Source organism: Acomys minous, assembly GCF_964271855.1.
Source record: "Acomys minous genome assembly, chromosome: 19".
Classification (NCBI taxonomy): Eukaryota; Metazoa; Chordata; class Mammalia; order Rodentia; family Muridae; genus Acomys; species Acomys minous.
Window position 1 is genome coordinate 36,438,184 of NC_140499.1, and position 21,387 is coordinate 36,459,570.

The 21,387-nt window shown below is 35.4% G+C and overlaps 1 protein-coding gene across 1 annotated transcript in view; it reads left to right on the forward strand.

Moving 5' to 3' along the window:
- Positions 1-21,387, forward strand: part of LOC311589844 (arylacetamide deacetylase-like 2) — a 37,306-nt gene that overhangs the window by 6,352 nt on the left and 9,567 nt on the right. Inside the window, exon 2 of the mRNA XM_084768520.1 lies at positions 4,520-4,742. Within this exon, the coding sequence (XP_084624646.1) occupies positions 4,520-4,742 (223 nt within the window). The remainder of the gene's footprint in view (positions 1-4,519; positions 4,743-21,387) is intronic.

A 21,387-nucleotide genomic window follows, 5' to 3' on the forward strand; every position in this document is an offset into this window, starting at 1 on the left:
TTGAGTTGTTTATATAATTTGCATATTAGATCTTTGTCAGAGGTAGGGTTGATACTTTCCCAGTCTGTAGGCTGTTGCTTTGCTCTGTTGACAGTATCTTCTACTTTACAGAAGTGTCTCAGCCTCATGAAGTTCCATTTATTAATTGTTAACCTGATGGCCTGGACTCTTGATGTTCTGTTCAGGAAGTTGTCTCCTGTGCCAATGTGTTCCAGGCTCTTCCCCACTTTTTCTTCTAACTGATTTAGTGTCTCTGGTTTTATATTGAGGTCTTTGATCCACTTGGGATTGAATTTTGTACATGGTGACAAATATGGGTCCAATTTTTTACACACAGACATCCACTTAGAGCAGCACCATTTGTTGAATATGCTATCCTTTTTCCATTGAATAGATTTGGCTTCTTTGTCAAAAATCAAGTGACCACATGTGTGTGGATTCATATCTGGGTCTTCGATTTGATTCCACTGAACAACCAGCCTATTGCTGTGCCAGTACCATGCTGTTTTAATTACTGTTGCTTTATAGTACAGCTTGAGATCAGGTATGGAGATTCCTCCAGAGAATCTTTTATTGTACAAGATTGTTTTAGCTATTCTGGGTTTTTTGTTTTTTCCATATGAAGTTCAGAATTGAACTTTCAATGTCTTTAAAAAATTGTGTAGGTATTTTGATAGGGATTGCATTGAATCTGTAAATTGCTTTTGGTAAGATGGCCATTTTTACTATGTTAATTCTGATCCATGAGCAAGGAAGATCATTTCATTTTCTCATGTTATCTTCAATCCATTTCTTCAGAGTTTTGAAATTTTTTTCAAACAAGTCCTTCTCTTGCTTGGTTAGAGTAACTCCTAAATATTTTGTATTGCTTGTGGTTAACATGAAGGGTGTAGTTTTCCTAATTTCTTCCTCTGTATGATTGTCATTTATATATAGGAAGGCTATTGACTTTTTAAAGTTAATTTTGTATCCAGCCAATTTGTTGAAGCTGTTTATCAGCTATAGTAGTTTCTGGCTGAATTTTGTGAGTCACTTAAGTACACTATCATATCATCTGCAAATAGGGATAATCTTACTTTCTCCTTTCCCATTTGGATACCCTTGATCTCCTTTTGTTGTCTTATTGCTCTGGCTAGAATTTCCAGTACTATATTGAAGAGATATGGAAAGAGTGGGAAACCTTGCTTTGTTCCCGATTTTAGAGGAATTTCCTGGAATATCTCACCATTTAACTTGATTTTCGCTATTGGCTTGCTGTATACAGCCTTTATTATGTTAAGGTATGTGCCTTGTATCCCTGATTTCTCCCAAACTTTAAACATGAATGGGTGTTGAATTTTATCAAATGCTTTCTCTGCATCTAAGGAGATGATCATGTGGTTTTTTATTTTCAGCCATCATCCATATGATGGGTTTTATTGATGTATTTCTGAATATTAAACCAATCTGCATGCCTGGAATGAAGCCTACCTGGTCATTGTGAATTATATCTTTGATGTGTTCTTGTATTCGCTTTGCAAGTATTTCATTGAGTATTTTTGCATCAATGTTCATAAGAGAAATTGGTCTGAAATTCTCTTTCTTTGTTGCGTCTTTGTGAGGTTTAGCTATCAATGTGTCTATGGTTTCATAGAATGAATTTGGTAATATTCCATCCATTTCTATCTTTTGGAGTAGATTGAAGAGTATTGGTATTAGCACATCCTTGAAAGTCTGGTAGACTTCTGCACTGAAACCATTTGGTCCTGGGCTTTTTTTGGTTGGGAGACTATCAATGATTGTTTCTATTTCTATAGGGGAAATGGGACTATTTATCTTGTTTAAATGTTCTTCACTCAATTTTGGCAAGTGGAATTGATCAAGAAAATCATCCATTTCCCTTAGATTTTCAAATTTCATGGCATATATGTCTTCAAAGTAGGATCTTATGATTCTTTGTATTCCTTCAGTGTCTGTTGTTATGTCTCCCTTTTCATTTCTGATTTTGTTGATTTGGATAGTGTCTGTCTTTTAGTTAGTTTAAATTTTTTATTTTGAACACACAGAGATCCATATAGTTTGGACACTATAGAAGAATTACTACATACAGATTTATAATATGTTCTTATACAAATGTACATGTTTCTATATATGTGTTATGATTTTTAGATGAAATGTTATAGTACTTTTTAAACACTCTTGAATGTGAGAAAACAATTGTTCTAATACCAACAATAGTGCCTGTTACTTCTCAAATATCATTCTTATATAACTGCCATGTTGATCATCTAGCTGTTATATTCTTCTAGAACTTAGAATTTTAATTTGTATTCTGTTATTTACAAATAATTTATCCACACATTATACAGAGAAGACTATATGTACCTCTGACCTCAACAAATGGTATTTCAGATTGTTCTTTCAAATTCCTATTTGTGAGGTGGTGATCAGGAATAGGAATTTCTGGAGTCAGGACTCTCCCCATTAACACAGATGATATAACATTTGTATGGCTTTAGACCTTGATATCATGAGAAATATACAATATATGCTCTGGAATATTCTATTCATATAAAAATTATACAATATTTCAATGGAAATTGGTCAGTAATGTCTTTGACAGCTTGTCAAGGATACTAAAGAGAGTCTGACTTCAATTTTTCCAAGTGATTTTAAGAAAAAAAGTGTAGAATGTTTTTTACACTAAAAACGGCGAATATAAAATAACACCATTATAGTAACTTGGCATTTTAAAACATTTAAATGAAACTAGAAATGATTCAGACAGCATGGTGGGTAAAAGATTTGCTGTGCAAGCATGAAAACCTGCATTCATATCTCTATAACTCAGAGTCAGTTGTATATGATATCATGCACACACACACACACACACACACACAATTCTACAAGAAATTGAACAGTCCATCAAAAGTAAAATGAAAAAATTTGAACATACATAAAATGTCATTTTCAGATAATTTGTATCACTACATAGTTAAGATTTTAATGTTTATTTATTTCTATTTTATGCTTTTTTTGAAATTAGATTTTTGAGAATTGTATACAATGATTTCTGACCATATTTCCCGTCCTGCAACATCTTCCAGATTCATCCATACTTCTTATGCAAATTAGTTTCCTTCTTCTTGCCCCTCTAATATAATTCAATCTGCTCTTCATATATATGCTCTTTCTTCAGCATCCACTGGATATATTAACAGACACACCATTAAATAAAACTAACTCTTTCTTTTCTATTAGCTATAAACTGTCAATAGATCCTTGGCTAGGGTTAGCATTTTTATGACCATCTTCTTCCTTCATGCTAGGCATTGGTCTAGTTTATGCTTGCACAGACCTGAAGAATGCTGTCATAACCACTGATTTCATATGTGCAACTATCATATTTTGTCTGGAGAACATAGTTTATCCTTATTCATTCAATATATCTGGTTTATGAAGTCTGTGCCCTTTTTTGCAATGCTCTATGAGCTTTAGCAGGGGAGAAGGAAGTATAGATATCCATTCAGAGTTGAGCATTTAGTACTCAACTCTCTTATTCTCCCCATCTTTGTTGATTTTTCATCTCTGTTTAATCTACTACAAACCAAATCTTCTCTGGTGAAGATTGAGAGATGCATTCATATAGGGCTATAACAACAAACCAAAAGAAGTCAGTTTAATACTATATATGTTTAATAAAGTGGCAGTAGTAAGTTCTCCCTTTAAGGCCTATGGCTTATGATAAAAAATTCATGACTCAGCAGTGCTTCCAGGTATGAATTTTATCTTGTGGAATGGAACTTAAGACCAACAAGAATGCGGTTGTTCAGTCCCATAATGTTCAAATCTCTATGCAAAAATGGGCAATTCTTGCTAGTCCAGTCGTTATTGTAGTTCTTAGGGTTCACAGTTGAGTAAGATTGGTGATTACTTTCCTCCTCTGGTAATATGCATAGGAACATATAACCTTATAAAAGCTAGCAGATAGGAATGACGTTTCCATAACAATAACAGATTAATATCTCCATTTATTTATTTATTTATTTATTTATTTATTTATGTGACAGTTTTACTCATTTACTCAATGAGTTCTCTCAGCCTTTCCTGTGCCTGCTAGAACCCATTTTCTCAGCAACTAGACTTTCCTGTTTTCATTGATTTATGCACTCCAATAATTTCAATTACTTCCTTGCTTGAGCACTGCAAGGAGGCTATTTGCTATAACAAAGGTAACACATTAACAGCTATGGAAAAAATGAAAACTCCTTCCTTATCAAACAATAACTACCAATATTTCTCAGGAAGTGATTGGATTTTATTGACCTGTCCCTTATCCATGAAGAATTGTTAACAGACTCAATGTTTTTCTAGGTCTGATACAGATTCATTTTTAAATTTTCATGCTACCAAAATAATACTAGGATATAGAAATCTAGAATGTTATCACATTGTTTATTTTATTATCATTTAATCTTTTACATTTATTGTTATTAAAATGCAAATGTGTAATATTTAAACATTTGTCTTGTTTTTATAGGGCACATTATGTGAAGAGATAGGTCTTATGAAATATGAAGAAGTGTTTTTAAGTGTAACATCCATTTACCTTACAAGAAATGTTTCAGATGAAAACATTACAGTGATTGACACAAACTTTAGTGACATTCCTGTTCGTCTTTATTTGCCAAAAAAGAAGTCTAAAGCACAGAGACCAGCTGTAATTTTCATTCATGGTGGTGCCTTTGCCTTGGGAAGTTGCAGTAAGTGTATTTTTATAAGTGTGTTATTTATATTTATTATTATTGTTATTCATATAGTTATATTGAAATAATTGTGGTTTACTGATGAGCTGACAGACAATTTGACAATAAAATTTTTATTTAGGTAATATGGGCATCTTTAAAAATTTTTTAATTTATTATAATTTATTCATATTACATCTACATTGTTATGCCTTCTCTTGTATCTTTCAGTTCCCAACCTCCCTTCCTGTTCTGCCCTATGTCTGACCCCTATACCTATGAATGATGGAGGACCTCTTCATGCACCATATGACCACAGCCTATCAATAGCCTGCTTCCCCTTCCTCAAGGTTTCTGCTGGGCCTTAAGATCAAAGAGAAGTGATTAAATTGGGGGGGGGGATCAGAGCTCATGTTAGAGGCATTCCCTGCTTCTGCTACAAGTGTTGAGCTGTCCATTTGCTATATTCGAACAGGGGGCGTCTAGATTCACTGCATGCATTATCTTTGGTTGGTGAAACAGTTTGTGTAGATTCCTCTGGGTCCAGATATGCTGGCCATGATAGTCTCCTTGTGGGGTTTCTTTGGGTCTTTCCATCCCACCATTCTACTATACCAACTCTCAGTGCTTGGATCAGAGTCCAGCAGTGAGTTCCAGTATCTGTCTTGATCCTGTGCTGGGTGGAGTCTCTCAGAACACATCTATGTTGGACTCATATCCAACTATGAATGAGTATATACCATGTGTGTCTTTGTGGGTATGGATTACCTCACTCAGGATGATTGTTTCAAGTTTCATCCACTTGACAGCAAATTTCAAGGTTTCCTTGTTTTAAATAGCTGAAAATTATTCCATTGTGTAAATGTACCACAGTCTCTTTATCCATTCTTCAGTTGAGGGACATCTAGGTTGTTTCTAGATTTTGGCTATTATGAATAAAGCTGCTATGAACATACTTAAAATATGTCCTCATTGTGTGGTGGAGCATCTTTCAGTTATATGCCCAGAAGTGGTGCATCTGGGTCTTGAGGTAGAATTATTCCCAATATTGTGAGAAAGCACTAGAACAATATCCAATGTGTTTGTACAAATTTGCACTCCCACCAGCAATGGAAGAGTGTTCCCTTTTCTCGACATCCTTGACAAAATGTGCTGTCACTTGAACCTTTGATCTTAGTCATTCCAGCAGGTATAAGATGGTGTCTCACGTCATTTTGATTTGCATTTCACTTATAACTAAGGCATTGAACATTTCCTTAGGTGTTGCTAGGCCTTTAGATGTTCCCCTGTTGAGAATTCTGTGTATCTCTGTAATCCATTTTTAATTGAGTAATTTCCCTTGGTGATGTTTAATTTTATTGTGTTCTTTATATATATATATATATATTATATATATATACTATATATATATTATATATATAGTAGCCTTTTGTAGAATGTAGAGTTGGTGATGATATTCTTCCAGTCTGTAGGCTATTGTTTTGTTCTGTTGACAGTATTCTTTGCTTCACAGAAGCTTTTCTGTTTCATGAAGTCCCATTTATTAATTGTTGATCTTAGAGCCTGAGCTATTAGTGTTCTGTTCAGGAAGTTGTCTCCTATGCCAATCAGTTCAAGGCTCTTCTCACTTTTTATAACAGATTAGTGTGTCTAGTTTTATGTTGAGATATTTTATCCACTTTGACATTAGGGTTCTTTGCAGGGTAATTTGCATTTTTCTACATGTAGATGTCACAATATTCCAGCACCATTTGCTGAAAATGCTGTCTTTTTTCCATTGTGTGGTTTTGGCTCCTTTGTCAAAAATCAAGTGTGCATGATTTTTTCTCTGAGTCTTCAATTTGATTCCATTGATCAGCCAACTTATTTCTATGCCAGTACCATGCAATTACCATTACTATTGCTCTATCATGCAGCTTGAGTTTAAGGATGGAGATTCCTGTAAAAGATGTTTTATTGTACAGGATTGTTTTAGCTATTCTGGTTTTTCTGTTTTTACATATAATGTTGAGAATTGATTTTTCAAAGCCTATAAAGAATTGTGTAGGATTTTTGCTAGGGCTTGTATTGAGTCTGAAAATTCTTTCCAGGAAGATGGCCATTTATAACATGTTAATCATCCTGATCCATGAGCATGGAGATGTTTCCATCTTCTGATATCTTCTTCAAATTCTTTCTTCAGAGACCTAAAGTTTTTTTCATACAAGTCTTTCACTTGCTTATTTAGGGTTAAACCAAGATACTTTATATTATTTGTGGCTATTGTGAAGGGTGTAGTGTTCCTAATTTCTTTCACAGTCCATTTATCATTAGTAAACATGTGGGCTACTGATATTTTTTAACTAAGCTTGTACCCAGACACTTTGCTGAAGGTGTTTATCATCTGTTGGATTTCTCTGGTGGAATTTTGATGGTCCCTTATGTACACTATCATATCATCCGCAACAGAAATACTTTGGCTTCCTCTTTTCTGATGTGGATTCCCCTGATCTCCTTTTGTTTCCTATCTCTTTAGATAGAACATCAAGTACTATATTGAAGAGCTATAAAGAGAGTTGGCAGCCTTGTCTAGCCTCTGATTTTAGTGGAATTTCTTTGAGATTCTTGCCATTTAATTTGATGTTGGCTGTAAGATTTCTGTATACAGCCTTAATTAGGTTTAGGTATGTGCCCTATATCCCTGATTGTTCCATGACTTTAAACTTAAATGAGTGTTGGATTCGGTCAAATATTTTTCTGGCATCTAAGGATATGATTATGTGATATTTTTCTTTCAGTCTGTTTAAATGATGGGGTGACATTGATGGGTTTCAGGATATTGAACCAGCCCTTCATGCCTGGGATAGGGCCTACTAGGGCATGGTGAATGGTATTTTGGATGTGTTCTTAAATTCAGTTTTTTGTGTATTTTTACATCAATGTTTATAGGAGAAATTGGTCTGAAATTTTCTGTCTTTGTTGAGTCCTTGTGTGATTTAGGTATCCATGTGTCTGTGGCCTCGTAGAATGAGTTTAGCAATGTTCCTTCCATTTCTATTTTGTGGACTATTTCAAAGAGAATCGGAATTGGCTCTTCTTTAATGTTTGGTAGAATTCTGCACTAAAACTATACAGCCCTGTGCTTTTATTGGCTGGGAGACTTTTGATCACTGCTCCTATTTTGCAGGAGATATAGTACTGTTTTATTTGCTTATCTTGATTCAACTTTGGTAAGTATAATTACTAAGAAAATTGTCTATTTCATTTAGTTTTCAAATTTTGTGATATATTTTTATGTAAGAACTAATGATTATTTGGATCTCCTCAGTGTCTGATGTTATGTCTCCCATTTCATTTTTTATTTTATTGATTTGGATAGTGTCTCTCCACCTTTTAGTTAAATAGGCTAAGGGTGTGTCTACCTGGTTGATTTTCTAAAAGAACCAGCTCTTGCTTTCATTGATTCTTTGAATTGTTCTCTTTGTTTCTAATTTGTTGATTTCAGCCCTGGGATTGAATATTTTCAATCATCTACTCCCCTTGGGTATGTTTGCTCCTTTTTGTTTTAGAGCTTCCAGATGTGCTGTTATGTTGCTTGTATGAGATGTTTCCAGTCTCTTTATGAAGGCACTTAGTGTTATGAACTTCCCTCTTAGCAGTGCTTTCATTGTGTCCCATGAATTTGGGTATGTTGTACCTTCATTTTCATTGAATTTTATGAAGTCTCATTTCTTTTTTCATTTCTTCCTTGATCCAATTATCCTTGAGTACAGAGTTGCTCAGTTTCCATGTATGTGTAGGCTTTTTGTTATTTCTTTTATTGAAGTCCAGGTTTAGTCCATGGTGGTCTGATAGAATACAAAGTGTTATTTCAATCTCTCTTGTATCTGCTGAGGCTTGCTTTGTGACTTACTATAGGATCAATTTTGGAGAAGGTTCCCTGCCATGCTGAGAAGAAAGTGTACTCTTTTGTGTTTGTGTGAAATATTCTGTATATATCTGTTAGATCCATGATTCCTGACATCTATTAGTTTCATTATTTCTCCATTTAGTTTCTGCCTTAATGATCTATTGGTGAGAGTATGGTGTTGAAGTCTCCCACTATTAATGTTTGGAGTTCAATGTGTGATTTAAGATGTAGTAATGCTTCTTTTATGAATGTGGGCGTTCTTGCATTTGGGGCATAGATGTTCCAGATTTGAGATACTCTCTTGGTGTATTTTTCCCTTGGTGAGTATAAAATAGCCTTCCCCATCTTTTTTGATTAGTTTTGGTTGAAAGTCTACTTTATTAAATACTAGAATGGCTACTCCAGCTTGTTTCTTGGGTCATTTTGTTTGGAGTACCATTTTCCAGCACTTTACTTTAAGGTATTTTTTAATCTTTATTGCTGAAGTGTGTTTCTTATATTCAGCAGAATGATGAGTCTGGTTTTCCCCATCCCATTCTGTTAGCCTATGTCTCTTTATTGGGGAGTTGATGCAATTGATGTTGTGAGATATTAAGGACCAGTGCTTATTACTTCCTATTTCTTATGTAGGTAGAAGGGGTGTGTGTGTGTGTGTGTGTGTGTGTGTGTGTGTGTGTGTGTGTGTGAGAGAGAGAGAGAGAGAGAGAGAGAGAGAGAGAGAGAGAGAGAGAGAGAGAGAGAGAGAGAGAGAGAGAGCACTTCCTTTCTCTGGTTTTGCAGATGTGAGATTATATATTTCCCTTGTTTTCCTGAGTAACAGTACCCTCCTTGGGTTGAAGTTTTCTTTTTCTAGTATCTTCTGTAGAGCTGTGTTTTCTTTGACTGTTATATTGATTTCCTCAGTTATATTTTCTACCCCTGAGATTATGTTTTCCATCTCTTTTACTTTGTTGGTAAGGTTTGTGTCTGTAGTTCCTTTCCTCTTCCCTATGTTTTCCATTTCCAGTATTGTCTCATCTTGTGTTTTCCCCATTGCTATCGCCACTTACAGTCTTGAATCTTTTTATTCATTTCCTTCTGTTTGATAGTAGTTTACCATCTTTTGCAAATTTCTTTAAGCAATTTGTTGAATTCTTTCATCTCTTTCTTTGTGTATTCCTGTTTTAGTTTAAGGTATTTATTTTCCTCCTTTACGACCTCTATCATTTTTGTAACCTCAGATTTGAAATCCTTCTCCTGTGTATTGGGTATACTAGTGTCTCCAGGGCTTGTTGTAGTGGTGGGACTGATGGTTTGTCATGGTATCAAATGATCCTGGGAATTGTTGCTTGTGTTCTTACACTGATCTCTTCCCACAGTGATGTCTCCTGTGTTAGAAGGTTTGGTGGTCTCTGATGGTCAGAGGGTTTGGGAGTAGATATAGATGATGGGCCTTTCTACTTTTAATATTTTTCTTTGTCCTGTGCATTTAGTGTTTTGATTGTAATGTGGTAGTGGATTTTCTTCTCTGTTCTACTCTATTTGCTGTTCTATAGGCTTCTTGTATATTTATAGCCATCTCTTTCTTTAAAGTAGGTAAAAATTAATCTATTATTTCATTGAAAATAGTTTTTGGGCAATGGAACCAGGCAACTTCTCTTACCTCAATTTATGTTATCCTTAGTTTCCATCTTTTCATGGTGTCCTTGATTTCTTGGACATTTCATGTCAGGAATTTTCTAGAACTAATCTTTTTTTTTTTGATGATTGCATTAAATTCTTCCATTGTATCTTCTATACTTGACAGTCTTTCCTCCATCTCTTTCATTTTGTTGGCAATGCTTACCTCTATAGTTGCTATGTTCTTTGCTAAGTTCTCTCTTTCTAGGTTCCTTAATTTGTGCCTTTATTATTGTTTCCATTTTCATCTTCAGATCTTGAACAATTTTATCGATATACTTGACCCAATGATTTTCATTTTCCTGAACTCCTTCCACTGACTTTTCATTTCCTCTCTATAGGCCTCCATCATGGCCTCTTTAAGGGCCTCAGTCTGTTTGGCTATATCTTCTTGTGTTCATTTATGGACTTTATTTGTTTCCTCCATTTTTGTCTTCATAAGCAAATATTTGATGTCATTTTCTTATGTTTCAGTTGTGTTTGAGTTTCCAGGGCTGATTGCTTTGGGATAACTGGGTTATGGAGATACTATATTATTTCATATTTTGCTGTTTGTATTTTCATTCTGGCCTTTAGCCATCTTGTTGTCTCTGGCATTTAGTGGTAGTTTCTTGTGTCCTTCATTGCTGTTGTCAGCAGCTTGTAGATGAGTGGGTACAGGTTGAGACCCCTCACCAAATGGTCAGGGAACTCTTCAGATGGATCAGTTGGGTGACATAAGGTCAGACCTAGCATATCTTGGACCAACTGAGTGGATCTGAGGTCAGACCTACCTGTGATCCATACCTCGGTGTCTCCTCTCATTCGCAACAATGGGAACCAGAAACTTCTGTTTCTATTCCACAGTTCCTTTTGAGACACAGAGTACAGGCACTTCATACCTTGCCAGGCTGTAGATAGACATCAGCACCCATGAATGGGTGGACATGGGAACTTTCCATGGGTTGGCCAGGTGACATGAAGTTGGAATCACTTGTATTCCAGAACATGGAGTGTCCTCTGGGCTAGAAAACATAGAAACTATATATTTCTATATTATAGAGAGTTTTGGGTGACTATTCAGGTAGGAAACTGTCACTGTCATCTTCTCATTTGGAAAGCTACTAACCTACACTCCCAGTACATTCAGGTAATAAATTTTATTCCTTCTTAAGTTTCTGATGGGTTTGAAGATCAGATAGTTTAGTTTTACAATTAATCTTGGTTGTTTAGGGGTTAAGATTTTTTTTAGGTCTAGATGGATGTTTTAAGTTGGTAATGATGAGATATGATAGCTATCGATTTATATTCTGAATTTTAGATGCACCAAGATAGGAAAGATATTTTCTTCAAGGCAGTCAAATACAAATAGCCAAAACACTAAGAATGTAACATTTATCTAATCTCTGATTGTATGATGGTTATTCTTGCTATAGTGCTATAGTTAGCTATTATATATATATATATATATATATATATATATATATATATGTGTGTGTGTGTGTGTGTGTGTGTGTGTGTGTGTGTGTGTGTAATAATGTTTAATAAAAACCCTAGATACTGGTGCTTTTTAGTCTCTTGTTCAGTCTGCACCAGAGTGTAGGTTCTATGTTCATGCAGACAAGTGGGTAGACTTTGGAGACTTTGCACATGTCTGCAGGGACCTAGGAACTTTTCTCTGGTGGCTCAAGGCCAAACTGTCCTATGCTTCACACAATGTATACCCCTCTCACATGGGAATCACCATCACTGGTAGTTCTCAGACTGATCCTTAGGTTGCTGTGCAATCACTGCTCTCCTGTTGACCAGATAGGCTGTGTGGTGCCACCATCTTGAATCCCTTATATGTTCATCTTAACAGAGATACATTGGAATGTATGGGTCATAGATCAAGCATACACACATGTGCACACACATATATATGTACATTTATACTCATACATACATATGTACATATACAAACATATATATGTACACACATGTATACATACATATATATATGTACATACCTGTATGTGTGTACACACACACACACAATTTGATAAGTAAAACAATCAAGTAGAAATGAGATGGTTATATTAGCAAAATATATAATTTTAAATAAAAATATTGATATCCTAAACTTTAAAGCCCAAACAATAAACTTGGAATTAGGTTAAAATAATGCAATCACATGGATTAAATACACATTTTTGGACCATGTGTTTTAATTATTAGCTCCAAAATGGTATAATTTCTGTCATACAATATGTTTAATTTGTAGATTGTCATATAACAATATTATTCAGGCTTAGAATTCAAAGTATAACTTTCTTTTAAAAATGATGAAATTTAAATAAAGCTGAGTCATCAGTTCTTGCCTGGAAGTGAGTATAGTAGCTAAGACAAGAAGATAAAAAGACAAATAGAAGCATACACACACACACACACACACACACACACACACACACACACACACACACACCATTTTATATGCTTAATGACTTACAGATTTAATAGATAGAAAAGGTCTGGGATACTGTAATGAGTATTTAGCAGATGTAACAATTAATAGAACTCTTTTCCTCATTGAACCTCTAGCTCAATTATAATATTCATTATTTTGTCCTCATAGTGTGTGAATGTTTCAAGATAAACAAAAATGTTGCTGTGTAATGCTGGGCAGCCAACTGAGAAAGCACTTTTCAGGTAGGTATTTCAGATCGTTATGCAGAGTAAGCACCTTAAAGAGAGGTATCTTCATCATGTTTTAGTGGAGAAGAAATGTTTTCCAAATCCTGCCACTAGAAAAGGGAGGAACACAGGCCTGTGATCAGACACCAGGGTACTAAGACTGCTGAGCACTCATGCATGATCTCAGTGTTGCTGGAATATCCCATCTCTCAAAAGCAGTTAGTCCCTCTGTTTCCTTCCAAAGCCATTTCTAAATTTCCATCCTGTTTCTAGCCTTACCTGCTCCCTCCAGGACATAAATCCATATGTTTGACATCTCCAAGTCTACTTCTCTCCTTAACCACCTATACTGTCTGAAAGTTACTGGTTTCTTTTTGTTTGTTTGTTTGTTTGTTTAATATATTTATCATAACTCCCTCCCTCCTCACTTCCCAGGCCCATCCTCTCCTTCTTTCTTCTTTCCCACATCCTTTACTCCTCAGAAAAAGGAAGGCACCCCCACAGCACATCAAGTCAAATTCAACTAAGTGGTTCCTCTTCTCCTGTGGCCTGACAAAGGAGCCCTGTCGGGGGTAAGTGGTCAAAAATCAGGCAACAGAGTTCATATGAAGGACAGCTCCACATTCTCCTTACTATGGGACCCTCATTAAGCCTGAGCTGCCCATTGGCTACATCTGCATAGAGACCATGGTCCATTCTATGAATGATCATTGGTCTTTCAGTCTCCACAAGTCCTTCAGGCCCTAGTTAGTTATCTCTGAAGAATCACTAAGACTGTCCAATGTTTGGCTGTCAGTTTCAGCAACCGTTTCAATCTGCTACTGGGCGTACCCCCTTAGAGGACAGCTATGCTAGGGTCTTGTCTATAAGCATAACAGAGTATTAGTCATGTCAGGGGTTGGCTCGCTTCCATGGGGTGGGTTTAGGCTTGGGCCAGGCATTGGTTATATATTCCCTCAATCTCTGCTCTGTCTTTATTCATGCAAATCTTGTAGGCAGGGTAAATTTTGGGTGAGTTTTTGTGGGTGAGATGTTCTTCTGCTCCCTCTGGAAGAATTCCTATCTAGTTAGATGGTGTTCTCTTCAATCTCTATGACCTTTGCTACTAGGAGTGTTAGCTAGAGTCAGGCACATATCCTCCAAGAAGTCTACCCTGACTCACTCTCCAGCTTGCCTCAGAGATGCCCCCTTCCACAGTTTCTCTTCTCTCTGTGTGCCTCCTATCCTTCTACTCCTGTCCTCCATAGATCTGAACTCCACCTTCATACTCTTTTCTCTCCTTTCCTATCTTGTTTCCTCTCTTTAACCACTTCCTCTGTCTATTGTATTTCTTGTTCTGACTGAGATTTGAGCATCCTACTTTGAGTCCTCCGTGTTATGTAACTTCTTTGGGTCTGTAAATTGTAGCATGTTTATCTTCTATTGTGTGGCTAATATCTGCATATAAGTGAGTATATATTATGCATGTCTTTCTGAGTCTGGGTTTCCTTTCCCAGGATGATCTTTTCTGGTTCAATTCATTTACTTGAAAATTTTATAATTTCCTTGATTTTAATAGCTGAGTAGTATTTGACTGTGTAAATGGACCACAGTTTGTTTATTAATTCTTCAGTTGAGGGACATCTAGTTTGTTTCTTGTTGAACATAGCTGCTATGAACATAGTTGAGAAACTGTCCTTGTTGTATAATAAAACATCTTTTGATTATATACCCAGAAGTTGTACAGCTAGGTCCTGATGTAGAGCTATTGTCAATTTTCTGAGAAAGTGCCAGATCAATTTCCAAAATAGCTGTGTAAGTTTGCACTCCTAAACTTGTTCTCCTTTCTCCACAATCTCAGCAGCATGTGCTGTCACTTATGTTTTTGGTCTTAGACATTTTGCCAGGAAACAAGATGGAATCTCAGAATAATTTTGATTTGAATTTCTCTGAAGATTAGGGACTTTAAACATTCCTTTTTGTGCTTCTCAGCCATTTGAGAGTCTTTTGTTGGAAGCTCTCTATTTAGCTCTGTACCCCTTTTAAATTGGATTAAGTAATTTGTTGATTTTTAATTTTTTTCTTAACAATTATATTTTATTATGAACTTATTAACTGAGAGTACCTCACTTATAACCCGACTAACCTAAACAATAGGAAAAGAAGGTTAAAGAATACAATAACGAAACTTTAAGGATATCAGTTCCAAGGAATGATTCTCCTGGTGCAATCAGCTGGATTTCTTCTGCTGGAACCTGGAGCAACCAGAACATGGAACCTCAGCAGGAGCTGGGAGCCCCAAAGCCTTCCCTCCAGCAGTTCTCTCTAGGAGCATCTCGAAATAGAGTGATGAACAGCCAAAACTATCCCAAGTCTCCAAAGGCCCCGCCTCTAGTTTTTGGCTTACATTTATACATCCTTTCAGAATTTGTTCAAGGATGGTTTTCAGCTGGTTAACAACCAATCTCCCCCACGTGGTGAGTTATTTATATATTTTGGATATTAGCCCACTCTCAGATATAGACCTGGTAGAGAACATTTCCCAATCCATAGACTGACATTTTGTTCTATTGACAGTGTCTTTTCCTTTACAGAAGTATTTCAGTTTAAAGCAGTCTAATTTATTCATTGTTGATATTAGAGCTGAGATGTTGTTGTTCATTTCAGGAAGTTATCATTGTGTCAATGAGTTCAAGGCTAAACTCTAGCTTTTCTTCTAATTGTCTTAGCGTATCCAGTTTTATGTTGAGGTTTTTAATCTACTTGGATATGAGTTTTGGGCATGGTGATAAATATGAATCTATTAGAATTTTCTATATATAAACATCCTGTTATACCAGTACCATTTTTAGAAGATGCCTTCATTTTTCTATTGTATGGCTTTGGCTCCTTTGGTGTTTGTAGATGTGTGGGTTTATTTCTGGGTTTTCAATTAAATTTCATTATTAACTGGTCTATTTCTATGCTATTACCATGCATATTAATTACTATTGTTCTGTAGAATAGTTTGAAATAAGGAATAGAGAGTACCTCCAGAAGTTGTTTTATTGTATAGGATTGTCTTTAGCTATTCTTGGAGTTTAATTTTTTCATATGAAATTTAAAATTGTTTTTCCCAGGTCTATAAAGAATTAGTTTGGGAGTTTGGGATTTTCATCTAAATAGCATAGAATATGTAGACTGATTTTGGTAAGATGCTCATTTTTACTATATTTATCCTACTGACCCATGAACATGGGAGATCTTTCCATTTTCTGGTATCTTCTTCAATTTCCTTCTTCAGAGACTTGAAGTTCTTCCAATACACAGGTCTTTGACTTGTTTGGTTATGTTTGCACCAAGATACTCTATATTATTTGTGGCTATTGTGAAGGGTGAATTTTTCCTAATTTCTCTCTCAGCCAGTTTGTCATCTGTATACAGGAGGTTTACTGATTTATTATAATTTCTTTTGTATCAATCCACTTTGCTTACAACTTACCAACTGTAGGAGTTCTCTGGTAGGAATTTTGGAGTCATTTATGTGTACTACCATATCATCTGTGACTAGTGATACTTTGATTTCTTCCTTTTCAATTTGTGTCCCCTAGATGTCCTTTTATTGTCTTATTGCTCTGATTAGGACTTCAAGTACTATAGTAAAGAGATACAGTGATAGTGGGTAGCTTTGTCTTGTTCCTGATTTCAGATTGCTTTAAGTTTCTTTCCATTTAATTTCATGTTGGCTATTGTCTTGCTGTATATTTCCTTCATTGTGTTTAGATATGTATCTTATATCCCTGTTTGTTCCAAAAATTTTAACATGAAAATGAGTTGGATTTTGTTGAATGCTTTTTTGCCATGAGATGATTGTGTATTTTTTTGTTTGTTTGTTTGGTTGGTAATTTTGTTTCTTTAATTAGTTTATTTTGTGGATTATATCATGAATTTTTACATATTGAACCACCTCATCATGCCTAGGATGAATTCTACATCATAATGCTGGATGATGGTTTTTAATGTATTCTTGGATTCAATTTGCAAGTATTTTGTTGTATATTTTTGCATCAATGTTCATAAGGAAAATTGGTCGGAAATTTTCTGTCTTAATTGAGCCTTTGTTCAGTTTAGGAATCACACAGTGACTGTGGCCTCATAGAATGAGCTTGGCAAAGTTCCTTCCATTTATATTTTGTGGAATAGTTTGAGGAGTATTGGTATTAGCTTTTTTTTTTTTTCGAAAGTCTGGTAGAATTCTATTCTGAAAAATTCTAGCACTGGACTTTTTGATTAGGGGACTGCTTCTATTTCTTTGTGGGTTATAGAACAATTTAATATTTTTATGTGATCTCATTTTAACTTTAGTATGTGAAATCTGGAAATGGGAGGGTGGGAGGAATGGGAAGATACAAGGGATGGGATAACAATTTAGATGTAATATGAATAAATTAATAAAACATATTTAAAAAAAGAAAAAAAAGAAAATCATCCCTTTCCTTTAGGTTTTTCCAACTAATTGAACACCAGATATTGAAGTAAGACCTAAAGATTCTTTGTATTTTCTTATAGTCTTTTGTTATATCCCCCTATTAACTTCTTATTATATTGATTTAGATATTGTCTCATTCACTTTTAGTTAGTTTGGCTAATGGTTTTTCTATCTTATTTATTTTCTCAGAGTCAGCTCTTGGTTTTGTTATTTTGTTGTATTCTTCTGTTCATTTCTAATTTTTGGATTTTAGCCATAGTTTGATTATTTCCTGCTGTCTACTCCTCTTAGGTATGTTTGATATTTTTTTCCTAAGGCTTTTAGGTGACCTGTCAAGTTGCTAGTATGAGACCTCTTCAGTTTCTTCATGAAGGCACTTATTGCTATCAACATTCTTCTTAGCACTGATTCCATTGTGTCCCATATCTTTGATTATGATGTGGCTTCATTTTAATTAAACTGTTGGAAGTCTTTATTTCTCTCTTCATTTCTTATGTGAATGACTGGTTATTGAGTCAGCATTTATTCAGTTTCCATGTGTGTAGGCTTTGTCATAATAATGTATAGGGATTGATGTGTGATACAATTTTAATAATGTTTCATCAACAAATGTAGGGGTTCTCTTATTTGGCACAGAGACGTTCAGGATTGAAATGTAGTTTTGGTATACTGTTTATTGATGAGTATGACATGGCCTTCCCCATCTCTTTTGATTCTATTTGGCTGAAAGTTTATTTTATTAATGCTTAGTATGGTTACTACAGATTGTTTCTTGGGCATGTTTGCTTGTAAAACTTTTTACCCTATTTGCTCTGAGGTCATGTCTATCTTTGTTGCTGAGGTGTGTTTCTTGTATATAGCAGAATGTTAGGTCCTTTTTATGCATCCATTCTGTTAGTCTGTGTCTTTTTATTGGAGAGTTGAGTCCATTGATATTGAGAGATATTAATGACCAATTACCGTTCATTCCTATCAGTATGATGTTGGTACTGGTAGTGTGTTTGTGTACTTGTCTCTTTTTGTTTTACTATAGTGAAGTTATTTATATCCTTTTTTCTTGGGTGTAGTTAACCTCTTTGGGTTGGAGTTTTCTATTTGGGGACTAAAAGACATCCTCCCAGACCCGTCTGGCTTTTACATTTTCTGTTGAGAGGCAGTTGTGATTCTTGTAGGTCAACTTCTATGTGTTAATTCACCTTTTCCCCCTGCAGCTTTTAATATTTTTTCTGTACATTCAGAATTTTGATTATTATGTGGCAGGACAACATTCTTTTTAGTCTACTCTATTTGGTATCTGTAAGCCTCTTGTATGTTTATTGGCATCTCTTTCTTTCTTTAGGCTGGGGAAGATTTCTTCTATTTTCTACTATATTTTCTTGTTTTTAGAGCCAGTCAACTTCTCTTTTACCTATCATTATTATCCTAAAGTTTTGTTTTTTCATGGTGTGTTTGAATTCTTGGATGTTTTGTGTCAGGAATTTTTTTTAAGTTAATATTTTTTTGTCAGATGTATTGATTTCTTCACTTATGTCTTCTATGGATGAGATTCTCTTCTCCATCTTTTGTATTCTGTTAGTGATGCTTGCCTCTCTGGTTCCTGTTCCCTTTCCTAAGTTTTCCATTTCTATATTTCCTCATTTAATGTTTTCTTTATTGATTCTATTTCTATTTTTAGGTTTTGAACCATTTTATTTATTTATTTCACCTGTTTGATTGCATTTTCTTGTATTTCTTTAAATGATTTATTCATTTTCTCTTTAAATACCTCTATTTGTTTGATTGTTTTTTCCCCATATTTCTCTGAGGGATTTATTTGTTTCTTTTTTACAGGCCTTTACCATGTCCATAGCATAGGTTTAAAGTTGTTTTTCTGTGTTTCAGTTGTGTTCGGCTCTCCAGAGCTTGTTGTATTAGGATGTTTTGTTTCTAGAATTGCCACGGTGTCCTGGTTTTTATTGATTTTGTACTTATACTGGCCTTTAGCCATTTTGTTGACCCTGACATTGGCTGGTTGATCCTGGGCCTCCTGGGCTTCTTAGGCATGTCTGGGGATGGAGGAAGCCATTGGTCTAGGGCTAGGGGCTGGTTATCTTCAAACAGCCTGTAGATCTTCTCTGTTGATTGTGTCCCATTTGGACTGATAGGCAGGGTATTAGGGTGTGGATGTCTAACATGTATGACTCTATGGTCCTGAAGCTTTCTTCAAGATGGCTAGTAGAGCCATAAATCTTAGGCTGGATCTGCACATCTCTGATCTCTGGAATCTTGAGTCTTCCTCAGGATGACAGGAGAAGCTGGGCTGTCTGAGTGTGATACCATGTATGTATTGCATCCCAGATCCTCTCCTCTCTCTGAGGAAACAAAACATATTGGTGTTTCAGAGTCAACAGGTTAGTGGTTTGCTAGCTCCATAGTCATTGTGCTTCTGGTACTCCGAATCTGCTATGCACTGCCATTTTGAAATGGGACCTTGTATACTCCTTACTGTCTATCCAATCTCCACAAAAGGATGGGTATAACCATGGACAAGAGGCTGAGATTCTATCCCTGATATCTGGGAGCTGTCATCAGTGAGGTGAAGGCAGATGGGTTTCGAGAGTCTGGAGGCCTGCCAGACCCATGCATTTCTGGAACTCTTGAAGGATGACAGCACCAGGTGCCAGGATCCTAGGATACCGTGTGTCTCAGTTGCCTAGAACTATGCATGCCTAGCTTCCAGGATGCCTCTTATTTTCTAGGAAACACAGACATTAGCATTTTTGAAGTTATCATCCAGGATTCTAGCTTGACCCATAGTCTCTGATCCCTTGATACTCATGTACTATACACACTGGGTGCTGCCATCTTGTAGTCTCAACTAACTTGTAGCTTAATGATCCTTTCTTCACTCCTCTCTACTTACATCCTGGGAAAGGACATGCTTATCTTTTGGTCAAGATGAGTCTTTTCTGTCCTATGAATTATATCTCCTTACAAATCATCATTTGATTTGTACTTCTTCTACCTAAAATTGTAGCCCTCTTGTTGACTCCTAAATATGTACTATCTTTTCCGCTTTGTCCTTTGTTGGACATGGATGTCCTTTGTAATTATTACCTTATCATGCTTTCTTTTCTGAAACATGCCTCCATATACTGTAGCGTCTACCTCTCTCTCTCCTACTGATTCTCTTTGAAACTGTGTAATCTGAAACTGAGCACTGTCCTTTGTTATACTATTAGTTTTTATGAAATAAATTTATTTGCATTTCATTTTTCCTTAATCATATCCTCTCATTTGCAACAGCAAATTGAAAACAAAAGCAAAGATAAAGCCATGCTGAAACAAGCTATTGTGTATACTTTATAAATAGTATCCAGATTTTAGTATTCAATTGTTTAGCTGTTGGTTACACATTTTCCTCTAACTTATTCTTCACTTGTTTCCACTCTCGTGTCCATATCTATTGTTGTGGGCTTTGTTTCTCATCTCTAAAGTTGTTGCTGAACTTCATTTCAATAATTCAACTGTGGACTGGGCTGCATAGGTGGTCATTAGTGTAGCATATGAATTCCTTAACAGATATCATCATATTATTTTCTTAAATGTAAAAGGGAAAATAAATAAAACTCTTAAAACACAAGGAAGACAGATGTTTCCCAGTAGCAACCATCATGCTCTTTGCTGTTTTTTTTTTTAGCTCCTACATTTTACAACATGTTCTGGATACAAATTTGGAGCATCCTCTTGTTTCTATCTACACTATGTAGATTATCATCTGGATTGCTTTCTATTCCTTCATCTCTGATTGCTCCCTACAATTTCATCATTTTCATTACTTTATTTTTTAACCTTCCATGATATGAAAATACAATTTATTATTAATAAACATATCAGAAATAACATTCATTTGTTAGCAAATCATTTGTTGAACATTGACGTATAGATGCCTACATTCCCCTTTGGTTATCTTGTCCACATTCTGTCCCTTCTCTCTCTTACTTTATATTTCAATCCTATTTAACTATACATATTTC